A 20040-nucleotide genomic window follows, 5' to 3' on the forward strand; every position below is an offset into this window, starting at 1 on the left:
TTTCCACACTATTTATATTTAGAGACATATGCTGGTATCGACGCAGTTTTGGTGGGTGGGTGGGGGCGGGCATTGACAAAGAAGTTACAGTGTCAGGACGGCTCCATTGGCAAAGACTTGACAGGGAAAGGCAGTGTGAGGTGGGGAGGCTGAGATATGGAGCGCAGCTGCGATCCCGGGAGATGGCCCGTCCGACTGGTGCCTCTGCTAAAGGACAGCCTGCAGCTGTGAGATGACACCACAGGGCTGAAGGCATACACAGCATACTTGCTCATCCGAAAAAAGAAAAAAGAAAAAAAACAACACAACTTAACGGGAGACGAACGCTACAAAAAAACAAAAACAGTCTCAACACAACTGAGCCCTGATTTACACAATCATTTCCTCTATGTGGGAGGTTGTCCATGAGCAAGGCACATAAGCACAAAAGGCAGGTCATGAATAGAGTAAATCTGATGTTTTCTTTCCAAGAATACCAGAGAGAAAACCTGTTTACAGTCCTGGAGAGGCTTGAGAGTTCCCTGCCTTTCTACTTAGACCAGATCTAACACTTTAAAACCTGCTGTTGCATCAACATGTTTATGTCACTTCCTCCTGAGCATCACAGGACAGGATGAATAAACAAGTGCGTGCTAGCAGGTGAGCAGCACTGGTGACTTATGAGTCCAGTGGAGACTACCGGCCGGGCCCAGTGTTATCCAGCACCAGAGGAATGAGACAGCTGAAAGAGCCCTCACCCTGCCAAACCACAAACAAACCCTTGTTGGCTGAGCGCTGAGGCCACATGGCGGCACGGTGAAAGACCTGCTGACAGCTGGGGAACAGGAAGATGCCATGGAAACAGAGGGAGCAGCCTTGTGACCCTGACCAGGGTGAGAGCTGGACGAAAGAGCCGCTAAGAGCCTGAGAGTCTCAGCCATTGTCTAAAAAGAAAGACCAGGGTGGGAATATGTGATACTCAGCAATACATTTCCCAGCATAACTATCTGGACGTAAAGGCCACACTTGACACTGATTAATGAGAGCAACCACCTCTGTGCCTTCAGCTCTGGAGTTAAATGAGCAAGGACTGGAGCACGCCTCCTCTGATGTCAAGGTCACACCATCTCATCTTTTTTGTCTGCTTATCATGGGACTGAGACATGTGATTCAAATGCTGACATCAGAGCGAGGGCTTGACAAGCTTTTTATCTATCAATCTCAAAAAGGTCACCGATGAAGCACAAGATAAAACGGGCCAGTGGTGTGAGCTTGTTTCTCCTGTTGTACGCTTGTTTTCTATTGATATTTATGTGCTACTGTAGGTATGTGAGGAGGAGCGACTGAACAGCACTGTTGAGAGTTGGGACTTCAGTCAGCCAGCCATGATGACAAGATCACAATGACACTTGGTGACACGTGAAAATCATGCTAATACAGTTGTAGTCAAAACGAGACTCCACGTGTTCATATAAAATGCAGTTGTGAAGGAAAACAAACATACAAGCTTTAGATAGTGAATACAAAGATATCACATTATCAATAAAGCTTATAAAATTGAGAACAGTATATACCTTATTTACAGGAAAAGTTAGTAAAAGTAAGGACATTTTTTTACACTTCACTACTGCAGATTGTGACATGATTTTTTTTCCAAAAAGGTTTCGAAGTAAGTTGAAAATAACCTCTGAATGTTTAGTCACCATAACAACAACAATTAGGATAAAATTAGAGGTAGCAGCGGATTTGGGATCTCTGTTCTTTTTTAATGTTTTCCTTCCTACATTTGCTTTTCATGTGCTTGGATCAGAATCTTCATTTTCATCTTCAAAAACCTGCCTGACAGCCTACTTTTAAGTACTCATGCACCCATGAGTGCACTTCAAGTGGTTTTCAAAAGACACCAGTGTCGTGACACTCACACACTCACACACACACACTCTTGCTAAATCTCCACATTTACACACACATGCTCACATACACACTATGCTCTCCTATTCCCTATATTCGTCCTTCATATATTTCCATCTTTACATCACAGTCTTAATTCCTCCTGTCCCTCATTCTCTTTAAGAACCTTTTGGCTTAGTGGTCTGGAAAGGTTGTTGTGCTGGTTTACAGTCATTCAGTTCATCAGGTAGAGGTCTACAGGGCCGAGGGGGGAGAGGAACCCCTGGGATGTGTATCAAATATGTCCCTCTGTGACCCCCCATAGCCACAGTCATGATCCTCAGTGCTGGACGTAGTGTGGTCCTGAATCGCTGCCCTGCTGCATACATGCACATCTGTATGTCTGACCAACATTTTTTATAATACTGATTAATAACAATCTCTCGGCACTCAGCTGCACCTCCCTGATCCCCCCACCCCCACCCCCACCCCCACCCCCCCAGGTGAGGAGGAAGCTCACTGCAGTCAGTGTCTGCTGGCCCAGAGTACTGAGCTGTCCCAGGTGATTATTCAGGATTGGTAAAAGTGATGGTAGTGGTGATGGTGTTCATGGTGGTGATGATGCTCATGCCGCTGCACCACCTGTGCTAGCCCCCCCTCATAGAGCAGCACACTGGGCAGGTCCCTCACCTGCTCCTTCTCCAACACAGGTCCTGGAGCTGACAGAGAGCCTAAGGCCCGGTAGCCCTGGCTCTCCTTGGACCGCTGCTTGTGTTTGCGGTAGGGGGCTGTGGACTGGTGAGGGGGGGTCTGGCTTGATAGTGCCGGGGGAGGAGGGACACCTCGGCTCCTCATCACCCTACCACTGATCTGTGCAGGAGGTGTGCGGCTGTGGGTCTTTGGAGAACGGAGCGCATGTTTCCCCAAGTCTTGGCCTCGCAGCCGAGCAGGAGGAAGGCTGTCTGGAGTAACAGGGTCTATAACAGTCTGCAAGCGGCGGTGGTGGGAATGGGAGTGGCCATTTTCTGGTTCGTGGGAGCGAGAACGAGTCTGGTTGGATGACCTGGTCTGAGGCTCTGCCTTTGTCGGCTCTGTAGTGGGAGCTGTGAGGCACACAAAGTCATTTATAATGAGTGACAGCTGCATCAATGGGGAATTTCAAAGTTGCAGAAAAAACAGCAGCATGAGCTGGTGTCCAGTGACACAATTTATCATGTCAGCAGTAAAAATAACCTATTACGTGCTGCGACAACAGCTCAGCAATAAAGATTCACGGGGACTCACCATGAGAAGACTCTGTCAGCATCTCTGTGCCATAACCTTGACATAGTGTGACACTGAACAGATCTGTTTGTGCATTCCTGACAGGACAAACATCCAAATGATCCCATGTCATCACTGACCATCACATCAATGCTGCTGCTTCTTAAAACTAATATTTCACTTCACAGCAGCCATGCATAGGATGGGTTTTAGCCTTGAACACTTGATGTATTGTGTTTGCCTGAGCCCAGATGTTTGTACTGGCGAGGAGCACAGTGGGCTGGTAGTTCTACCTAATGCCTCCAAGCAGGTGCCACAGTAACGAGGGCCCCTGGATTCAGCTTCAAAGGGCCACAGTCTGTATTGCTCACTCCCCTCTCCACCCCTGGCCCAGGTCCACTCACCGGCCCCAAAGCGGGATGTGTAGTTTTCAATTCCTGCCAGGTCCAAGTAGTGGTTCCTGCGTTCCAGGTTCTCATCCACACAGTGGCGCTGGCAGCCCAGTTGGGTGTGGTGGTCACTGTGGTGGCGCCTGTGGACACAAGCGGCACCTCTCATTAGGTAGCAGTTTGGGCCAGTGAGGTTGAGTATAGCAGTGCTTGGAGAAAGTAAAACAAGTGTTCTTTATGATCACGCAGCAGAAGGGTAATTGTTACAGAAGTGAGATTGTGACTGGAAAATGACAGATTTAAAAATCTGAACAGCACAGTAGGATGTCTCACTCTATATATATTTGAGTGTATTTGAGCCCAAATAAAAGCTTGAATCACTCCTCAACGACAACCAAGAAGAATGAAGACATTTGTAGCGTTCTCATTTAAAATGTGAATAATATTAATGATGAACGGGATATTCTTCTTGTGGGCAACTTTCAGTTCGAACAATAGAAACTGACATGAACAGGGAGGTGGGTTTACCTTATGAGCGCTCGAGTCTTCTTGTCTGCACTCTTGGGGTCTTCTATGCACTTGTCATTTTTCTCCCTGGGGTGGGACATGTCTGTGTATGTGTGAAAGACAGGAGGCCATTATCAAAGAGAAGCTGCACAGAGCAACCACACACACACACACGCACAAAAACACACATGCATGACAACAGTCACACAAGCCTTAGAAGAAAGCAACCTTTGTTTTGGGGTTTTACTTTGAAGATCTATAGAAAAGAAAAACAACAATGCTTCATTTATTCTATTTTCAACTCCCAGCCTCTTATAAAGCATGGAATGAAATAAAAAAAAAATGCAGACTTCAGAAATAGTTTAATAAGGATGTGAGATCTGATGCAGTTTGAAATTAGCATGAAGGCAGCCAGCAATATTTTCAAAGCTGTTTGAATCTCTTGGCGGATATTTATAGCTACAACAACAGGATGCAAAAATGCAGGAATATATATTTTTTGAGATACTTTTCCCTGACTACTTGTTTACCAAGTCGTCAGTGAGAAAAGTTAAGTTGAACGTAGCTATATTTTCCCAGCAGCTCTGAGAAGAGGAGGAAAAGATAAGTAGAAGAAGGGAAATGGGAACTTTGGAGAAAAGAAAAATGGCTGTGGTTATCAAAAGAACTCGGCACATCTCTTAAGGTTTCTTTCAGAGAATTTGAAGGCGCTTGGGGGAGGGGGCTCTCTTGGCTCTGTCACTCCCCCCATCATTAAAAATGAACCCCATTGAGTGGGAGAGATGGAGCGACGCCGAGACTGCAAGGAACAAAGCTCTGACAGGCCTGAAGCAGCCGCCTTTCTGCATGACAACAAGCACGTATCTGGGTGAGTTGACAGCAGGCAACACAGGGAGACCCCAAAACGCCCTCTCTTCTCCTCCAACCCCACCCACTGTGTTCATACTAACTTTACCTGCGCCACCCTGCGTGCAACTCCTCCACCGCTGGCTGGAGTCAGGAGCCACCGACAGCTTGACGCGTAATGTCTTGCTACTGCCTGGAGAATGGTTGACGGAGGCATCGACGACCTCGTAGATGGTATGGAGAAGGCTGGTGATGTCCTGCAGGAGAGAGGAGGGTGCGGTTTGAATGTCTGCCTTTAGAATCTGTTTTAAACTACACATTTTAACACGATCAGGAAGGGCATAAAGTTACATTATATATAAAAATATATATATAACTATAAAAATATATATATAACTATAAAAAAATATATATATATTAAAAAAAAATATATATATATACAGTTCCTATTACAGATGTCGACACTACAGTTCTACCTATTAATTTGATCTGGACAGGCATTTTTCTATCCATGTTCACATGAACCACATGTATAGGTGCACCATCAAATACAAAGCACCACCTCTTCATACAGTACATGTGGGAGCACTACCATGCAGACAGATGCTCAACCATGTGTGGACTGAGTGGATGAGCATCTGTCACGATGAAGACCTGCCTCAGGCCAGTAAAGGAGGGCAGAAACGTACAGAAACAAAGAGATACAGGAACAAAGACAATGAAATTAATAAATTAACAACTCGGTGATGAAAGTCTATAGGTCTAATTACACATGTGCACTTCTGATTCATGTATGGATTCCTGTACACTTACAAATCTCAGTATGCAGTTGGAGAATTATTTCACACATTTACCGTAAATTCTGGACTATAAGCCGCGACTTTTTTTCGACGCTCCATGCCCTGCGGCTTACACTCCGGTGCGTCTTATACGAGGATTTTACCTTCACCCTGGGGTGTGGCGGGCAGCGGCAGCGGGCAGTAATTCCCTATTGTTCCTGAAGGCAGCTCCAAGTACCGTACTTAGGGAAATTCCTGGCCAAATGTTATGGTAATTTCTCTAAGTACTGTACTTGGAGCGTCCAGTCCATGCCGCGGTGCAGTGTAAAAAGAGCATCACACGATATTTTCAGTCATTTGTACTCACCCTCAAGATGGAGAGCAGAAGAAGGAATTTTTATGATGCAGCTTTCAAGTTAAAGGCAATCAATCTGGCGGTTAAAGATGGAAATAGAGCTGCAGCACGTAAGTTTGGCATGAACGAATCGATGGTGAGACGCTGGAGGCGGCAACATGACGAACTGACCCAATGCAAAAAGACGACAAAAGCTTTCAGAGGTCATAATAGCAGATGGCCCGAACTTGAAAACGCTCTGGAAGACTGGGTCTACACGCAGAGAACGGGCGGCCGAGGTGTTTCCACCGTGCACCGCGGCTTATTTACCGGTGCGGCTTATACGTGTTCAAAGTTGATTTTTTTGCTAAAATAAGCATCTGCGGCTTACATAACAGTGCGCTCTATCGTCCGGAATTTACGGTACACATCAAATTATACACATACAGATGAAGATTAATAAACTCAACCTTCTACAGATATTTGCAAGTAATACTGCTAAAATAATAGCCTCATTAATAAATGTTTAGCCTGCTAATTTGGACAGAAATTATGTTCAGAGCACCATAATGACTTGCTCTTGGGTGTAAGCTATTGTGCTGGATCTTTTTACCTAAAACCAAATTCTAATTGCCTGTGAAAATCATTAAAAAAAGGAAAACTTCACCTGGTTAAGACATGAAATGAATGAGTCATGCAGTAACTCAAATCTCATTTTACATCAGAGGGTAACACAGATTCCACATTCGAGCTGCTTTTAAAAAACTTCTGAGCATTTAGCCCCCACAAAGACTCCAATAGTCTGATGTTCACGATTCTGACTCATAATAAAAAGGACTATTATGAATTCTTCTGGGAGCAGTTCCACATACTACTTTCAGACACTGACGCACCATAAAAAAATTATATGAAATGAAATAAAATAAAAGCTTCCAGTGTCTTTTTTTTTTTTTGGTTTCCTTCTCTTTTTTGTGTGAAGGCATAAAAAACAGTTGGAGAAGAAAGCGTTTCATTCCCGCTCCAAGCCGCCGCCTGCCATCTCATGAGCTGTGGAGCCAGAGGCAATGCCAGAAAAACTGCACAGCCAACCACACAGAGGACAGCTCCAGTCTCTTTGCGCTGTTTCAAGTTTTTCTTAAAAAACACGGCCCTTTCTGGATGTACTCTTAGATATGTACCAGGCAGACGCAAGCCACAAGGTACCTTGCAGGAATGGAAATATACACAAATTACCGGATTTGGTTCTAAGGAGTGAGAAATTCTAGCCTCACTTTCTTTCAGGGTGTGGTGATACCAGTCGGGTAAAATGTTAATCTAATTCAGAAGTTACTGATTAATTTTCAGGGGCAGACAGGATAATGTCCTGTGAATTCAGAGACCGACAAAAAGTAAACTTTGCATTCTTGATGTGACGTTTTCTCTGTGCAACAAAATTACCAACTTAATTAATCCCCACTTCTCTTCTTTGTGGGGCTGGCAGATGAAAAACCCTCTCAGGCCAGATTATTACCTCTCTGGTGACTTTCCCATTGTTATCAAAGTCATAGAGGGTGAAGGTCCATTCCTGCCTGTTGTCTTCCTCCACAGACACAGCACACTCCAACTCCTGAAACAGCAGAGCAATGAAATATCAGGATTCTATCGTGTCTGCATGTCTGTACCTGTGTGTACTTGTGCCCTGCCATTGCCCTAGTTTAATCCAGAGGGGAGGTAATAAACGACCTGTTCGTTGTTGACACTCACTTCAAACTGGAGCTGCTTCTGTGGCCCTGCAGGGGATTGGCTGTCCCTGTCCTGCATCTTCTCCTCCACACAGCAGCTGTCTGTCTTCTCCGGGGGTAAAGCCACTGCAGTGACACACACACACACACACACACACACACACACACACACACACACACACAGATAAAAGAGAGAGCCTGAGGATGGAAACTGTGGGTGCAGTAATAACCCGTGGATATGTTGTCGTCTTCAAGTGTTCCTTGTAAGCTCCTACTTCCGAGTTTGGCACCTGCTTTTTAAGATGTGTCGCCAATTCAGGTGTTCCTGGTTGGAAATAGACCTACACAGCCAAAGTCGGAAGTAGCAGCTTCCAAGGAACACTTTTTATCTCACCGACTGTATCCTGAAATCACATTAAAAAAAAAAATCATATTATCATAAACATTTTAAAAACAGCTGCTCCAAGCACTTGTAGGCTCCATTTACTGTATTTATGATAGCAAAAGCATTTATGGTAGCAAAAAAAAACAAAAACAAAAACAAAAACAAAGCACAGTCTGGCTCTCACAGTCAACGAGTGCTCTTTGAAACATTTAATGTCAAAAACATTAAGGCTAGCCATTGGGAGTAAATGGGGCGGTGTAAGTTTGGAGTTCCAGTTAAAACAGGTTTCAACAAATTCAAGGATCTGATACTTTGGAGGTGAAAAAAGCACACAGATAAGTGAAATTGTACTATATTCAAACTTTCTGGAGGAGAGGGAATTTAAAATAAGATCCATTACCACATATTTTTCTTAGACATAACTGAGCTCAATTAAAACCTCCATATGGGATTTTGAACACTTACTTATACCTTCTTAAAATTCCTGCAAAATAGGCTTCCTCTTGTCTGATCCCAGTGTAAGATTTTTTTTTTTTTAAATGTACTGATCTTTCATGTCTAAAATAACCAGCTTATGATATAACAGTATGTTAGAAAGTAGGTATCAAGATGGCAGGCGAAAACAAGGAGGAGACAAACGTCATGCTGCTTCAGCTCAAGTAGTTAAACGTCCTTAAATACATGCACGGATGTACAGAAACCACTGAGTGGAATCCCCCTTAAATGGTGCTAACTTGTTTGGTATGTCATGGAAAAGGTCAGCCAGAAGAAAGTCTTATTGCAACCAGCTGTAAACGGGTATACCGCCCCCTACTGTTCCGCAGGTGGAGATACTTCTGTCAATGAATTGATTTTTCCCTGGTTCTTCTATTCTGGGATTACAGTTGTCCAATAAAATGGAGTAGCAATCAAAACAGTGCATGGAAATCCCCTGATGAAGAAGCAAGAGAAAAATGATTGGCTTACAAATGAGCATGCATTTATCAGAGATTTATCACAGTGATCATCAAGTCTCAACTCTCGGGCAAAACATTCCAGGTTTTATTCCTATTTTTATACTGTTCTTAATTGCTTTGCTCCTCAATTCTCCTAAAGGCTGAATTGGAAAAAAAACTGTTCATGCCAGCAATGTAAGTAAGAAGTTGATTTACTGAGTGTGAGTAGCAAAACTCTCCTTTGAGAATTGAGAAATACATAATTTTTTTATTTTCTCATTTCAGGTAAGAAGTTAATCATTGCATCATTCCAGGGAAAATGAATATCTGACAGCTAGAACAACAAAACCAAGGCAGGAAATAGAATCTTAAATGACAAATGAGTGCAAAAAATATAAAGTGTTTAAAATGTGACAGCACCAATTCTCAGAAGGCAAAAGCTCTTCGGTCAGCCACTTATGTGGTAATAGTTGTTAAGCTCTGAGCTGCAGTATAGTATATATCCCAGTGGGTTCATACTGAGAGGGGATGTCAAACATGAAACTGAATGCTAAAACATTCATAAAACATGATAAAAAATTAGGTGGCATTCGAATAAAAATGGTGGAACGAGAACAGTATGTGAACATCAAAAGACCTAAAACAGACCCCTGAGTTCCAGGCTCAGTGCAGCAGAGCTCATCAGCTTATGGAATGACATTCAGCCCAACATTACCATGCAGCAGTACAGTCGCGGCAGACAGTCCAGGGGGAGGACTAATCTGTCATTTGCACTTTGCAAGTTAATGTTCGATGCACATACTGAAAGTCAGACTCACCTGCACAAGGCGAGATAAAATTTCACGATACACTGAAGAAGTCCATGATAGTTTCATTCTGCCAAACTCTTAACAGTGAAATTTTCCCAGACAAACTGAAACCGAGAACATCCTGAGGTGAGGTTAGCTGTCAGGATGTAATACTTATTTAACAGAGAAGACCTCTACGTGCCACTGGTGTGAACGCATCAGTGAGCTGAATTCATGACTCTGCTTTAAATGAAATGTGGACAAAAGGAAAACTTAAAAGAACACACCAACTTTTGCTTATTTGTCATCCTTCTCCAGAGCCTGGGAGACAGATAACCACAAGACCCACAGAAAAAGCAGAATGCTAGTTAACTTAGCATAATGAATGGTCATGGATGGGCTTTGTAAGTGAGCTCTGACAAATTTTGTGTAGTCCCCACCAACAGTAGCCATTACCTAGAGTGTTATCAAGGCATTAGGGGATCTGACTAAACTAAACTGAATATGCTTTTCTCCAAAACTCTGTAAAATATTGGATATGACATTAATTATGTGATATTGCACTTTTTTGGAATCAATAAAAGTACAACACTAGAAGTACTTTCCTGAGTTGTCGCAGTGATTTGAACTCAGCAACTCAAAATGTCTGTTGAAAAGTAACTGCTATTCCTAATAATGGCCGACTCCGTAAGAGAGGAGGCACAAACTAAGATCCTGAACTTTCTTCATTTGATCAAGAGCACACAGAGGCGGGAGAGCATGTTTTTGAGGCTGAATGGGCAAGACAGAGGTATGCTAACCTGTCCATCCACGACCATTTATTGCGCTAGGCTAACTAGCCATCAACTGGTGTGTAGATCTCAGCTCACCAACGCAAGCACAGAGGAGAGAATGGTACCCGTCTTCTTGTCTGGCTCTGGAGACGATGGCAAATGGATGTATTTAATATTATAGTACAATCCATTACAATCATGTGATTAATAGATTTGTGTTGCTCCTTTGAGTAAATATTTCTTACATCTGTGTCAGATGGGTGTTTATTCAACACTCCGTCCATGATTTTAAGGCCACGGTACTGAGTGTGCTTTTACACTAGATTACACTGAACAACTGGTTCTATGTTTTGGTTTCAGCGCTGGATGTTAGCCCAGATCTAATGCTGCTGGATATTCCTCTCTGCTTTGAAAACCAGCATTTGTTGGACACCTGAGACTGCACACAACACGTAACAGAGATTTCAGGGGGCTTTCTTGCATGCGTCAATGACAACTGTATGTCGCAGAAACCTCCCCTCTGTATCTCTTGATCCTGTTTTGTCACAGAAGCTTGTTACAGGCTTTTCCCAGCAGCAGCCAATATACGTTTCACCTCTGGTCATATAGCTCACGTACTGCACGCCAAGCATACACAACTGTAAACCCACACAGACCACACCCCTCTCTCTCTCTCACTCACTCACTCACTCGCTCTCTCTCTCTGTCTCCCCCCTACCCTCTTCTCTCCTCCCGCCACACTTTGAAGTTCCATTCTCAAACCTTTTGGAAGAAGATCAGACCGGCTGTAAAACAGAATCACTAATTAATTAAGCCAAGTCAAATCTGAAACACTGTTTGTTTGCTCGCCAATGGAGCAGACACAACAGCCCAATTTCTTTCCTCCTGATCCAAAGTAGATCAAAGCAGACCTGTCTCATCCCTGGGTAGGGGAAAATGCCAGAAATGAAAGGCATCATCCCAGGGAGCTTTTACCAACTTTTTGGAGAGGAGCAGCATTTGAGGCCCTGCTGTTTGATCATCTGAGGTGCTCAAAGGGAACATTGTGTGCGAGGGCAAATCTGTTCCGTAGCAGGCTCAATATGGTGGTGAGATGCTTATCTCAGAGCTAATGAAATGCCGGGAGGAGTAACAGTAATCTGCTATCACCCTCCTCCCCCTCTGATCCCCCTAACACCAACATAAGCCAGCTCTTTATGAGAGATGCTGCCGCCATGGGATTGGCTGCACATCAGATCTGAGGGGCATGACGAGGGCATCCCAGGCTCGCACTGTCCATGCCAAGCTCATTCCAGCAACTACACACACACACGCATGCATGCACTCGTATAAAAACACACAAGCGCATGCAGGTTGGGAAAGTTGCCCCAGACTGGAAGCAATCACAGCCAGCTTAGCTTGACTACTGTATTACACATAAGTGAGTCTGTCCACCATCCAGGCAGCTAAGTGCTGGGGACAGCAGTGATTTTAGGATGAGCAGGATGATTCTGACTTTGTGGGGAACAAAACTTTTTCTATTCCCCTGAAAGCTACTTCTGGAGCTCTTGAGATCAAGGAACTTGGACCTACAGCAGTCTAAAAGAATCTTGGGCGGCCCACTTGTAAACAAACATATAAAGAGTGTAATAATAAAAAAAAAGAAAAAAACAGTCTCAACAGAAAACTCCCCCCCCTCTTTCACGAAAGGTTAATGCAGTCTATACAACTTGCATGCTTGCAGTATCTGGACAACGCTTTCATCATGGAGCCTTTCCCTTTGCATTTTTGCTGGTGAATTCTTTCGAATCCTCAGAAATGTCCTGGAAGAAATCCCACAGGAGACAGCTTTCAACGCACTGGATGTCCCATCACCTCTGCTCTCCCTCACATTTTTACTTAAATCTACTGTTTTCGATTTATGTACAATGGATGTGATCACTGCAGTAAATGCAGTTCAGACAGGGGGCATGGAGGGGAAATCATCCACAGCTGTCTTACTGTGCCTGAGGAGGGCTTGTAACTTAAATATGAGAATGTTGCTTACATATTGTAATGCCCGATTCTATGACTGTAAGAGAAGCCGTGTAAGAGCTGTTGCTATTGAATTCATCCCTCCTGCTTGTGCAGTTCGTCGCATCCTTGTTCTCTGCCCATGCTCCTGCTCTGGTCTGCACCTGCAGCTTCTAATCATTGCGTGACCTGAGCTCTGCTCCTACAACAGCCTTTTCTTCAGTTTATGCCAGTGGAGCAGCAGGCCTGAGTTGGAATAAACACATCCATCCATCCATTGTCTTTACTGCTTATCCTGTTGAGGGATGCAGGGGACTGGAGCTTATTCCAGCGGAATGAATACATAAATAACTAAATATGACAAAATGAATAAATATGAACTAATAATGGAAATGAACATTTACATCTAAAAACTATGCACTCTGTTTCAGATTTTAAAAAATTAGGCATTGTCTCAGGGCGAATGCATTTCCAAAGATCCAACTGACATCAGAATGGCAACAAATTCAAACTGGCAGGGAATGAGTGGCCACTTTGGCGAAGATTTAGCAGTAACGCTCAAACAATGAAGCTGCTGTTGTGATGCTATGCTAGTTGACATGTGACTGACGTAAAGCCGCTGCAGTTGGACAACTTATATTATATTATAAACTCAGCAGTGATATGTTTCGCCAGTCAGCAGTGAAACATTTTGAATCAGCTATTGACTGCCTTGGAATTTTTTTTATTTTTATTGTTCCTGCAGAAAAATATCACAAAATTAGATTAAAAAAAAAAACTTGCTTACTTTTGCGAAAAAGTTTTTTTTTTAACGCTCATTTGAGGTAGTTTTTGCCTTTTATTAAAAAGAGCAAAAGAAAAAAATCTAGGGGAAACACTGCCTCAGGTTCAGCCAATGGCTTAATTTAAAAAAACAAAAAAAACAAAACTTCATCTATCAGTCACATTACCTCATGTCTCTCCGTGTTCTCTATTACCCAGAGAAGCAGAGCAACAACAAAACTATATTCCATCACAAAATTTCGGGCTGGTTTCCTTCAACTCGTTCCAAAATGGCTTACACCTCCAATCTTGTCTTTAAATGGGATGGAAAGACTTTCTCCTCCAAATCCAGGATCATACTACATTGGGGAACTGAGGCGCTCTGCTGAGCTCCACTGGGGGAGGGGCAGCTTCAGGGTGGAGAAGCAGAACGGAAGGTAAAGCGGACCTCATCACCACATTGTTTGGGCTTTGAAAGTTGGTGTAGACCAGAAGGGAAAGGATGAATCACTGCAAAAAGAACCATGCCAGGACCACATGTGGGTTTTCCCTCGTATCACACACTGGACCAGTTTTTTTTTTCAAAGGTTAACCTGAAAATGGAAGAAAATCCTGCAATCGTCTGTTGGCGATGACGAACAGAGCGCCTACCTTCTAAACGGTAATGCTCATCACCCATCCTCTCAGCACAAGCTTCATCTATGGATTCCTGGAGAGAAAGGGGGAGGGAAAAAAAAGACATTACTGGAGGTGTATCTTATTTTTGCCACATAAACACAAACATCTTTAAGGGTGCAAATCCGCAGCACAGCATTCCACTGAAGAGTGGCATGCCCAAGTGAAAATTCCTCCATTTATCTGGTGTATATATGAAAACCCTTTCAAACAATTTGAGACTATGAAAGACTAAATCAACGCTGCCAGCGCGGCGGTGAATTATGAGGAAGAGGGCAGTTAGTAGTGCTATTTCGGTGGTGTGCTATCCTTGCAACGATATGTTCAGAAGCTTGCTTTTATCCTGGGCCATTTTCACCCCGGCCCCCTCTCCTGGCAGCTCTCTCCGTTAGTGCATACCACAGAGACTGGTGGGACATGTGATCCCTTGGTTTCACTATGGAAAGGTCTGGCTCAGGTATCCATGTGGCATTACAGTCATCTGGCCAAAAAGCCATTACTCACTGGCTGACAAATGCATATACATGCATCACATCCTTACACGCATAGTCCAACACGCATACATTCAAAGACCCACCCCTGGCCTCATCTCAAACAAACAACAGCAAAGCATCTCTCTCTCAGTCACCAAATACTAAAGGCACCGCACACAGACTCTCCAGGGGAGAGAGAACATAAAAAGTCGTCAGAAGATAGAGGCACACTTTTCTTGATCCTGATAATAAATAATTAACCCTGTAAAATACCCTACCCGGATACAATGATGGCAGCAAGTGTGTCATTTAGTACAAGGATACGTTCTTGTGTGTGTGATACAGAGGCGAGGCTGTGACAGAGTGAGAGGGGATTTCTGTGTAATCCACAGAGTTAGAAGGTCAGATAGTGTGATCCTACTCTCCTCAACCTACTGCCGACCAGGCTGCAGCTCTGTGGGTGGCCCCAGGAGGAGAATAAAGCAAACTCCAGGACCAACTGACTGTTAAACTCAGAGACTCGTAGCTCAATGCAGGCACTCGGGATAAGCCTGTGTTTTTGCTGGTATGAACAGGTTGACAAATGATTCGACCTGGCCTTGTAAAACTGCTCCTGGGCTGGATTTAACGCTACTGAGCTTCGGCATGGTAAAAGTGTGTGTGTGTGTGTGTGGGGGGGGGGGGGGGGGGGGGGGCATTTTTGTACTCCCATTGTACATTTATAAGTAATTTTATTTTGACAGCCAATTAACTTATTTGTGTCACAATGCCAGTTTGGTGTGTTGTGAAGCCAGTAAGGGCAAAGAGCTCTTTGAAATGCCTCAAAGTCCATGTGCCATGGATCTGGTGAACTTTTTTATTGCTATATTTAAGTTTATGTGTTGCCACATGTGGTCCCATTGAAGGCCCAAAGTCCAGGGCCAAGGTTCACCACGAGGGTTTCTATGGTATCAGCTGGTTTATCTTACCCTGAAATATGAGTGAATGATACTACAATTATCAACATGCTGAAATGTTTTCACAAGGTCGAGAATGAGCTTTGATGCTTCATCATGTGGACTTTGTTGCTAAATGTTGAGAGATTTATCGATGTTTTATTAAATTTTCCCTGGGTTATGCATCTTAAAAGGAAGACAACTACTGCACTACTTCAAAGTTTTGAAGTCAGATTTAATTTGAGGTTTGGCTTTCCTTCGAATATAATTTTTTGTTAAAGATTTATTATCACGCCATGCAACAGACTGGCAACCCGTCCAGGGAGAACCCCGCCTCTCACCCAATATCAGCTGGGATAGGCTCCAGCCCCCCCCCCCCCCCCATGTCCCTTAATGGATAAGCAGTATCGAAAATGGATGGATGAATGGATGGATGGATGGATGATGGATGGATGATGGATGGATGGACGGGTTTATTATCACACATTTTGGTGAGCTACAAAGCAAATTTATGAAAGAACTTCATAAAATTCATTCAACATTATACACATATTTGCACTTAATTTTAAGATATGTTTAGGTACACATGGCCTTGATTACTAGATAGGAAATAAATGACCTTCATCCTTAGATTCATGCTGGTGGACCTGAGGATACTTGTTGCAATGACGGATGGGTCGAAGGGCTGAATGAAGAGGATGTGCAGGTTGTGACAGCAGTCTAGCAGATGAATAAAATAAATGGGGTTTTTTGTCAGTGGGAGAAATAATCTAAAGATAAAGTTATTTGTGAAATTATTGTAACCAAACTGAAGATGCCTGTTCTCAAAAACAGCAGGAATCTGCACTAAAAACATTTCGGAGGGATGGTCGTTCTCGATAACACCTCGTCGCACTGAAGTAGACCCATGTTACGTAGTTGTTGTGAACTCGGTACTCGTCTGAGACTGTGGTAACACTGGCGTCCGTTTCTAAAGAGCCCCACGGAAAAATACAACTACTCCACAGCCAAAATTCCTTTAACACATGCACGTACACACCCAGATACAGCTCTTTGAATGTATTTCTTTCTTCTTCTTTTTTTGATGAATGATCCGAAATTATTGAGGGGTTAGCCAAGAACATGAGAAACGGGGGAGAGGAATGTACTAATTGGTTGTTGTCTATGGTGATGGATGGGAGTCGTATTATTAGTATGCTGGGGTTGCTCTGGGATTTGCTCTGGTCAGTGTTAAAACAATATTGCATGCTTTTGTTTGTCACACATGCACACACACACACACACACAAACGCGCGTGCACGCACACACACACACACAAACACACAGCAATAGGTAAATGAGGAACTGGGGGAAGAAGTAAAGACAGGTATTATGTCTTGGTCTGTTTCATAAAACATACATTTTTCTACAGCAAATGTAAGCTACAGACTGCATCCCTGGATCTGTTCCTAAATGCTTTAAGGCTGAAACACTCCTGCAAAACATAGCGTGTAAAAATAGCCACCTATTTTGTTTTTACAAACTCAAAACGAGCAATGGTTTGTTGATGTACCACAATACTTGACGCAATTGTAACCACCCCTTTCACATTTATTTACACAGAAAAGGCTGTTCTGTACACCCTGGCTCATAAAGCAAGAGAGAAGAGTAGAGAATAGTTTTTGAGCCTTTTATCAATGGTGTAATGTTGGTGGCTACAACAAACAATGAGGAAAGATTAGCTGTGTAAGTAGAGAAATATCCAGAGTTCCATAACTTACTGGGAACACAAAAAAAGTATTGTATGACAATTAGTGAGGCTGCCTTTCTCTTCAGTCGAGGAAACAAGTTGAAGTACAACAGTGGCTACCCACACGTGAGCTCATGTCGGAAATTTGTTAAAAACACTTTTGAGGTTCAGTAACAGCAGCAGTACGCTTCCTATTGGTGCTATGTAAGTGAAATGGCAACCACAAAAGAGCCATCCAAGCCGTTGGGTCCCGTGATGAACAAAAGACACACCTCTCTGGGGACCCTTTCTAATTCCAGGGTCAGAGGCCAGTGAGGTAGAGCATTTCAGGCCACAAAAGACGCCTCCCCACCCTGGCATCCCTTGTGGCTCAACCACTGAATCTATATAATGAAATATCTGAGGAGCAAGTGGGGCTATAAAATCACCAGTATATGATTGGAATGCTCTGCTACTCTACATTGAGAGATGCGCATTGTTCTTGCATTTCTTTATGGTTTGTGGTCCAGACAAAGCTACAGCAAGTTGTCGCTTCCTTGAGACTCTGCAGGATCCAGTCAGGGGTGCAGGCTTGAGGGCATGAACAAGCATCTCTGCACTACACATGGGACCAGCTAAAACAATTTTCCAGACATGATGTTAAATGTTCTGTGGAAACCAAAGCATAAAAGCGTTTGACTTTCAACAGCAGCCAGGTCCTTCAGAGCTTCTTCGGGGCCTCCACAACAAGGGCTTGTATGGCCCTTGTGTGTTTGAAAGGTTTTCAAGCCCCTTGACCAAAAGTGATTTACTGCTGGACTAACACACAGAACACAGTGTGTCTGCCCCATTACAACATCCCATCTCCATGACTTGCAGGTCCGATGGGTTGTTTGGTTTGGCCTTTAGAAATACTTGGCAGACCTCATCAATTGCACTCGTAATGAATATGGATTTGAATGTGCCAAAGACAGACTGACATATGTAATAATTCTAATAATACTTTGTATAGAGCTGACTCTATATTACTTAGTGGTGCTTATTTCCAAAAGTCCTATGACCATGCGCATGTTTCATTGCACCAAAATAATGAGCAGTTGAAAAAGCTGAGAAATTTACAGTGCTTACTATTATTGTGCATCCATTTTTTTTTCATTTGCAATCCATTTATCATTTTTGAATAGTCAGTCCTTGCTCCATTGTCTATAGGTAGTGGCACTGTAGTGTGTTGATTAGCCTGAGATAGATTGTCAGGTCTTGCCTTATACACAGAGAGACGTTCTCCAGTCTTTAGAAGACGTGGATTCCTCATCACAACATTTCAAGCCAAGGATGGAGGCAGCAGGGTTTCCATCAGTGTACAGCATCAACAAGAATACAGCAAAGAGGGCAAGTGTGAGAAGCTGGTGAGTATGTCTGATATTTATGTGCTGAAGTCAGAAATTAGACTACTTGCGATCGATGAGGGATGGCACAGTCATGCATGGATTTATATGTGTTCAGCTGAAGCTATTTGTAGTTGAATACACCCTCAAACTCCTCAAGAATCAAGCTAAGCTCCAGACTTTTGTTTGCCAACTTCGAAAAGTGAAGACGAGAAACTAGTGACAACTTCAGCCCAGACTCACTTAAGGTGCTGCTGTAGAGCAGCCTGCTCAGCTTCACATGATTTATAGCAGCTTTTTCCGTTGCATTTAGCATTTCAATCTGTATTTTACGATGGGGTTTTTGTCTAACTCCCCTGGATAGAGAAGGAGTGAGTTACAGAAAGTGACAGTGAGTGCGTGCTGGCACAGATCCGACTCGGTGAGTTAAGACCAGAAAGTTGCCTCTAGCGTCATCCTTGCTCTGGCACTGCAGACATGGGCCCACTGGGCCAATTTTTTTTCTGCGAGTCTGTTTGAAAGCAAAAGGGAACGTTAAAGTGCAAGTAATATGTACTTGCATGTGATTGTGGGAAAGTCCCACAAGGCCTCTTGGTCTCTATGCTGTCTGCCTCCACGACCCACCACACAGGCTGACAATTTATGCGGCTGACGACAGCTTCCCCTGATCGCACGCCAGAGCTCAGTGGAGGCAGGCCTCTAGAGCAATGGCAGCACTACTGGCACTCCATCAAACCCAGGAAAAATCTCATTAGGACTGCGGCTGGGTGCCTCCTCCTCTGTCCCTCACCAAGCACAAGGGAACACCTTCAGGACTGCGACATTCGGTGCCATCGTGCCAACGCGATGTGGAGAACAGTACACATGAAAGGCCATTTAGCCAAGTGGGTGAGACAGGCAGAGTGACAGAGACAAGAGAGAACATGTGGATGTGGTGGTGCTTCTCTAAGTACATGTGTGTTCCTTCTGGCCCAGCAAACAGGAGACAGCCGAGGACAGTGAGATTCAAATAAAAGCTTCCCTGTGCTGAAAAAACAGAGCAGCACAGGAAACACAACGTTTTTTTTATCTCACATGTTTCTCACACGTACATCGTGTCCAATATCAGGTCACAGGTTGATTTGTGATGCTTCACTGTCCTCGTACCAGCTGTAAAGCTACACTTGCCTTTCCCTCTTGTCTTCTTACTTAATCCAATAAAATTAAGTGCTTTTGAAGAATAAAATGATTTTGACTGATTCTGTATGACCTGGACAGCAGCCATCAGCTAACGTGTATGAATTACCAATGGAGAAAGCATCTGCATAACATGGGAATTTTCAAAAGCCCTAATGCAGATGCAGCCCTGATGTTGAAAAATAAGGAGTAAAACAACAAAAAAGTATTTGTTTTAGAGCTGCAAATTAGCTTATAGGTGTAATGTTACTCACAGAGGACCTCAAGAGAGGAAATACCTATCCCCTCCACCATCCCAGAGAGTAAACTGAGATACACAGGAGGCGGTTTCAAAGGACTGGGCAG

General features: G+C 43.6%; 1 protein-coding gene across 1 annotated transcript in view; it reads right to left on the reverse strand.

The window, feature by feature from the left end:
• Window positions 1–2380: 2380 nt before the first annotated feature.
• nkd1 (NKD inhibitor of WNT signaling pathway 1) overlaps window positions 2381–20040 on the reverse strand; it is a 34646-nt gene continuing 16986 nt past the window's right edge. The window contains exons 4-10 of the mRNA XM_086195595.1: window positions 13995–14052; window positions 7731–7834; window positions 7498–7593; window positions 4984–5131; window positions 4050–4131; window positions 3537–3664; window positions 2381–2972 (exon numbers count right to left, since the gene is read on the reverse strand). Of these exons, the coding sequence (XP_086051721.1) occupies window positions 2440–2972; window positions 3537–3664; window positions 4050–4131; window positions 4984–5131; window positions 7498–7593; window positions 7731–7834; window positions 13995–14052 (1149 nt within the window). The 3' untranslated portion in view covers window positions 2381–2439. The remainder of the gene's footprint in view (window positions 2973–3536; window positions 3665–4049; window positions 4132–4983; window positions 5132–7497; window positions 7594–7730; window positions 7835–13994; window positions 14053–20040) is intronic.

The sequence above is a fragment of the Aulostomus chinensis genome, chromosome 2 (assembly GCF_037954235.1).
Source record: "Aulostomus chinensis isolate RoL2024-O1b breed Wild chromosome 2, RoL_Achi_v1.0, whole genome shotgun sequence".
Taxonomy (NCBI): Eukaryota; Metazoa; Chordata; class Actinopteri; order Syngnathiformes; family Aulostomidae; genus Aulostomus; species Aulostomus chinensis.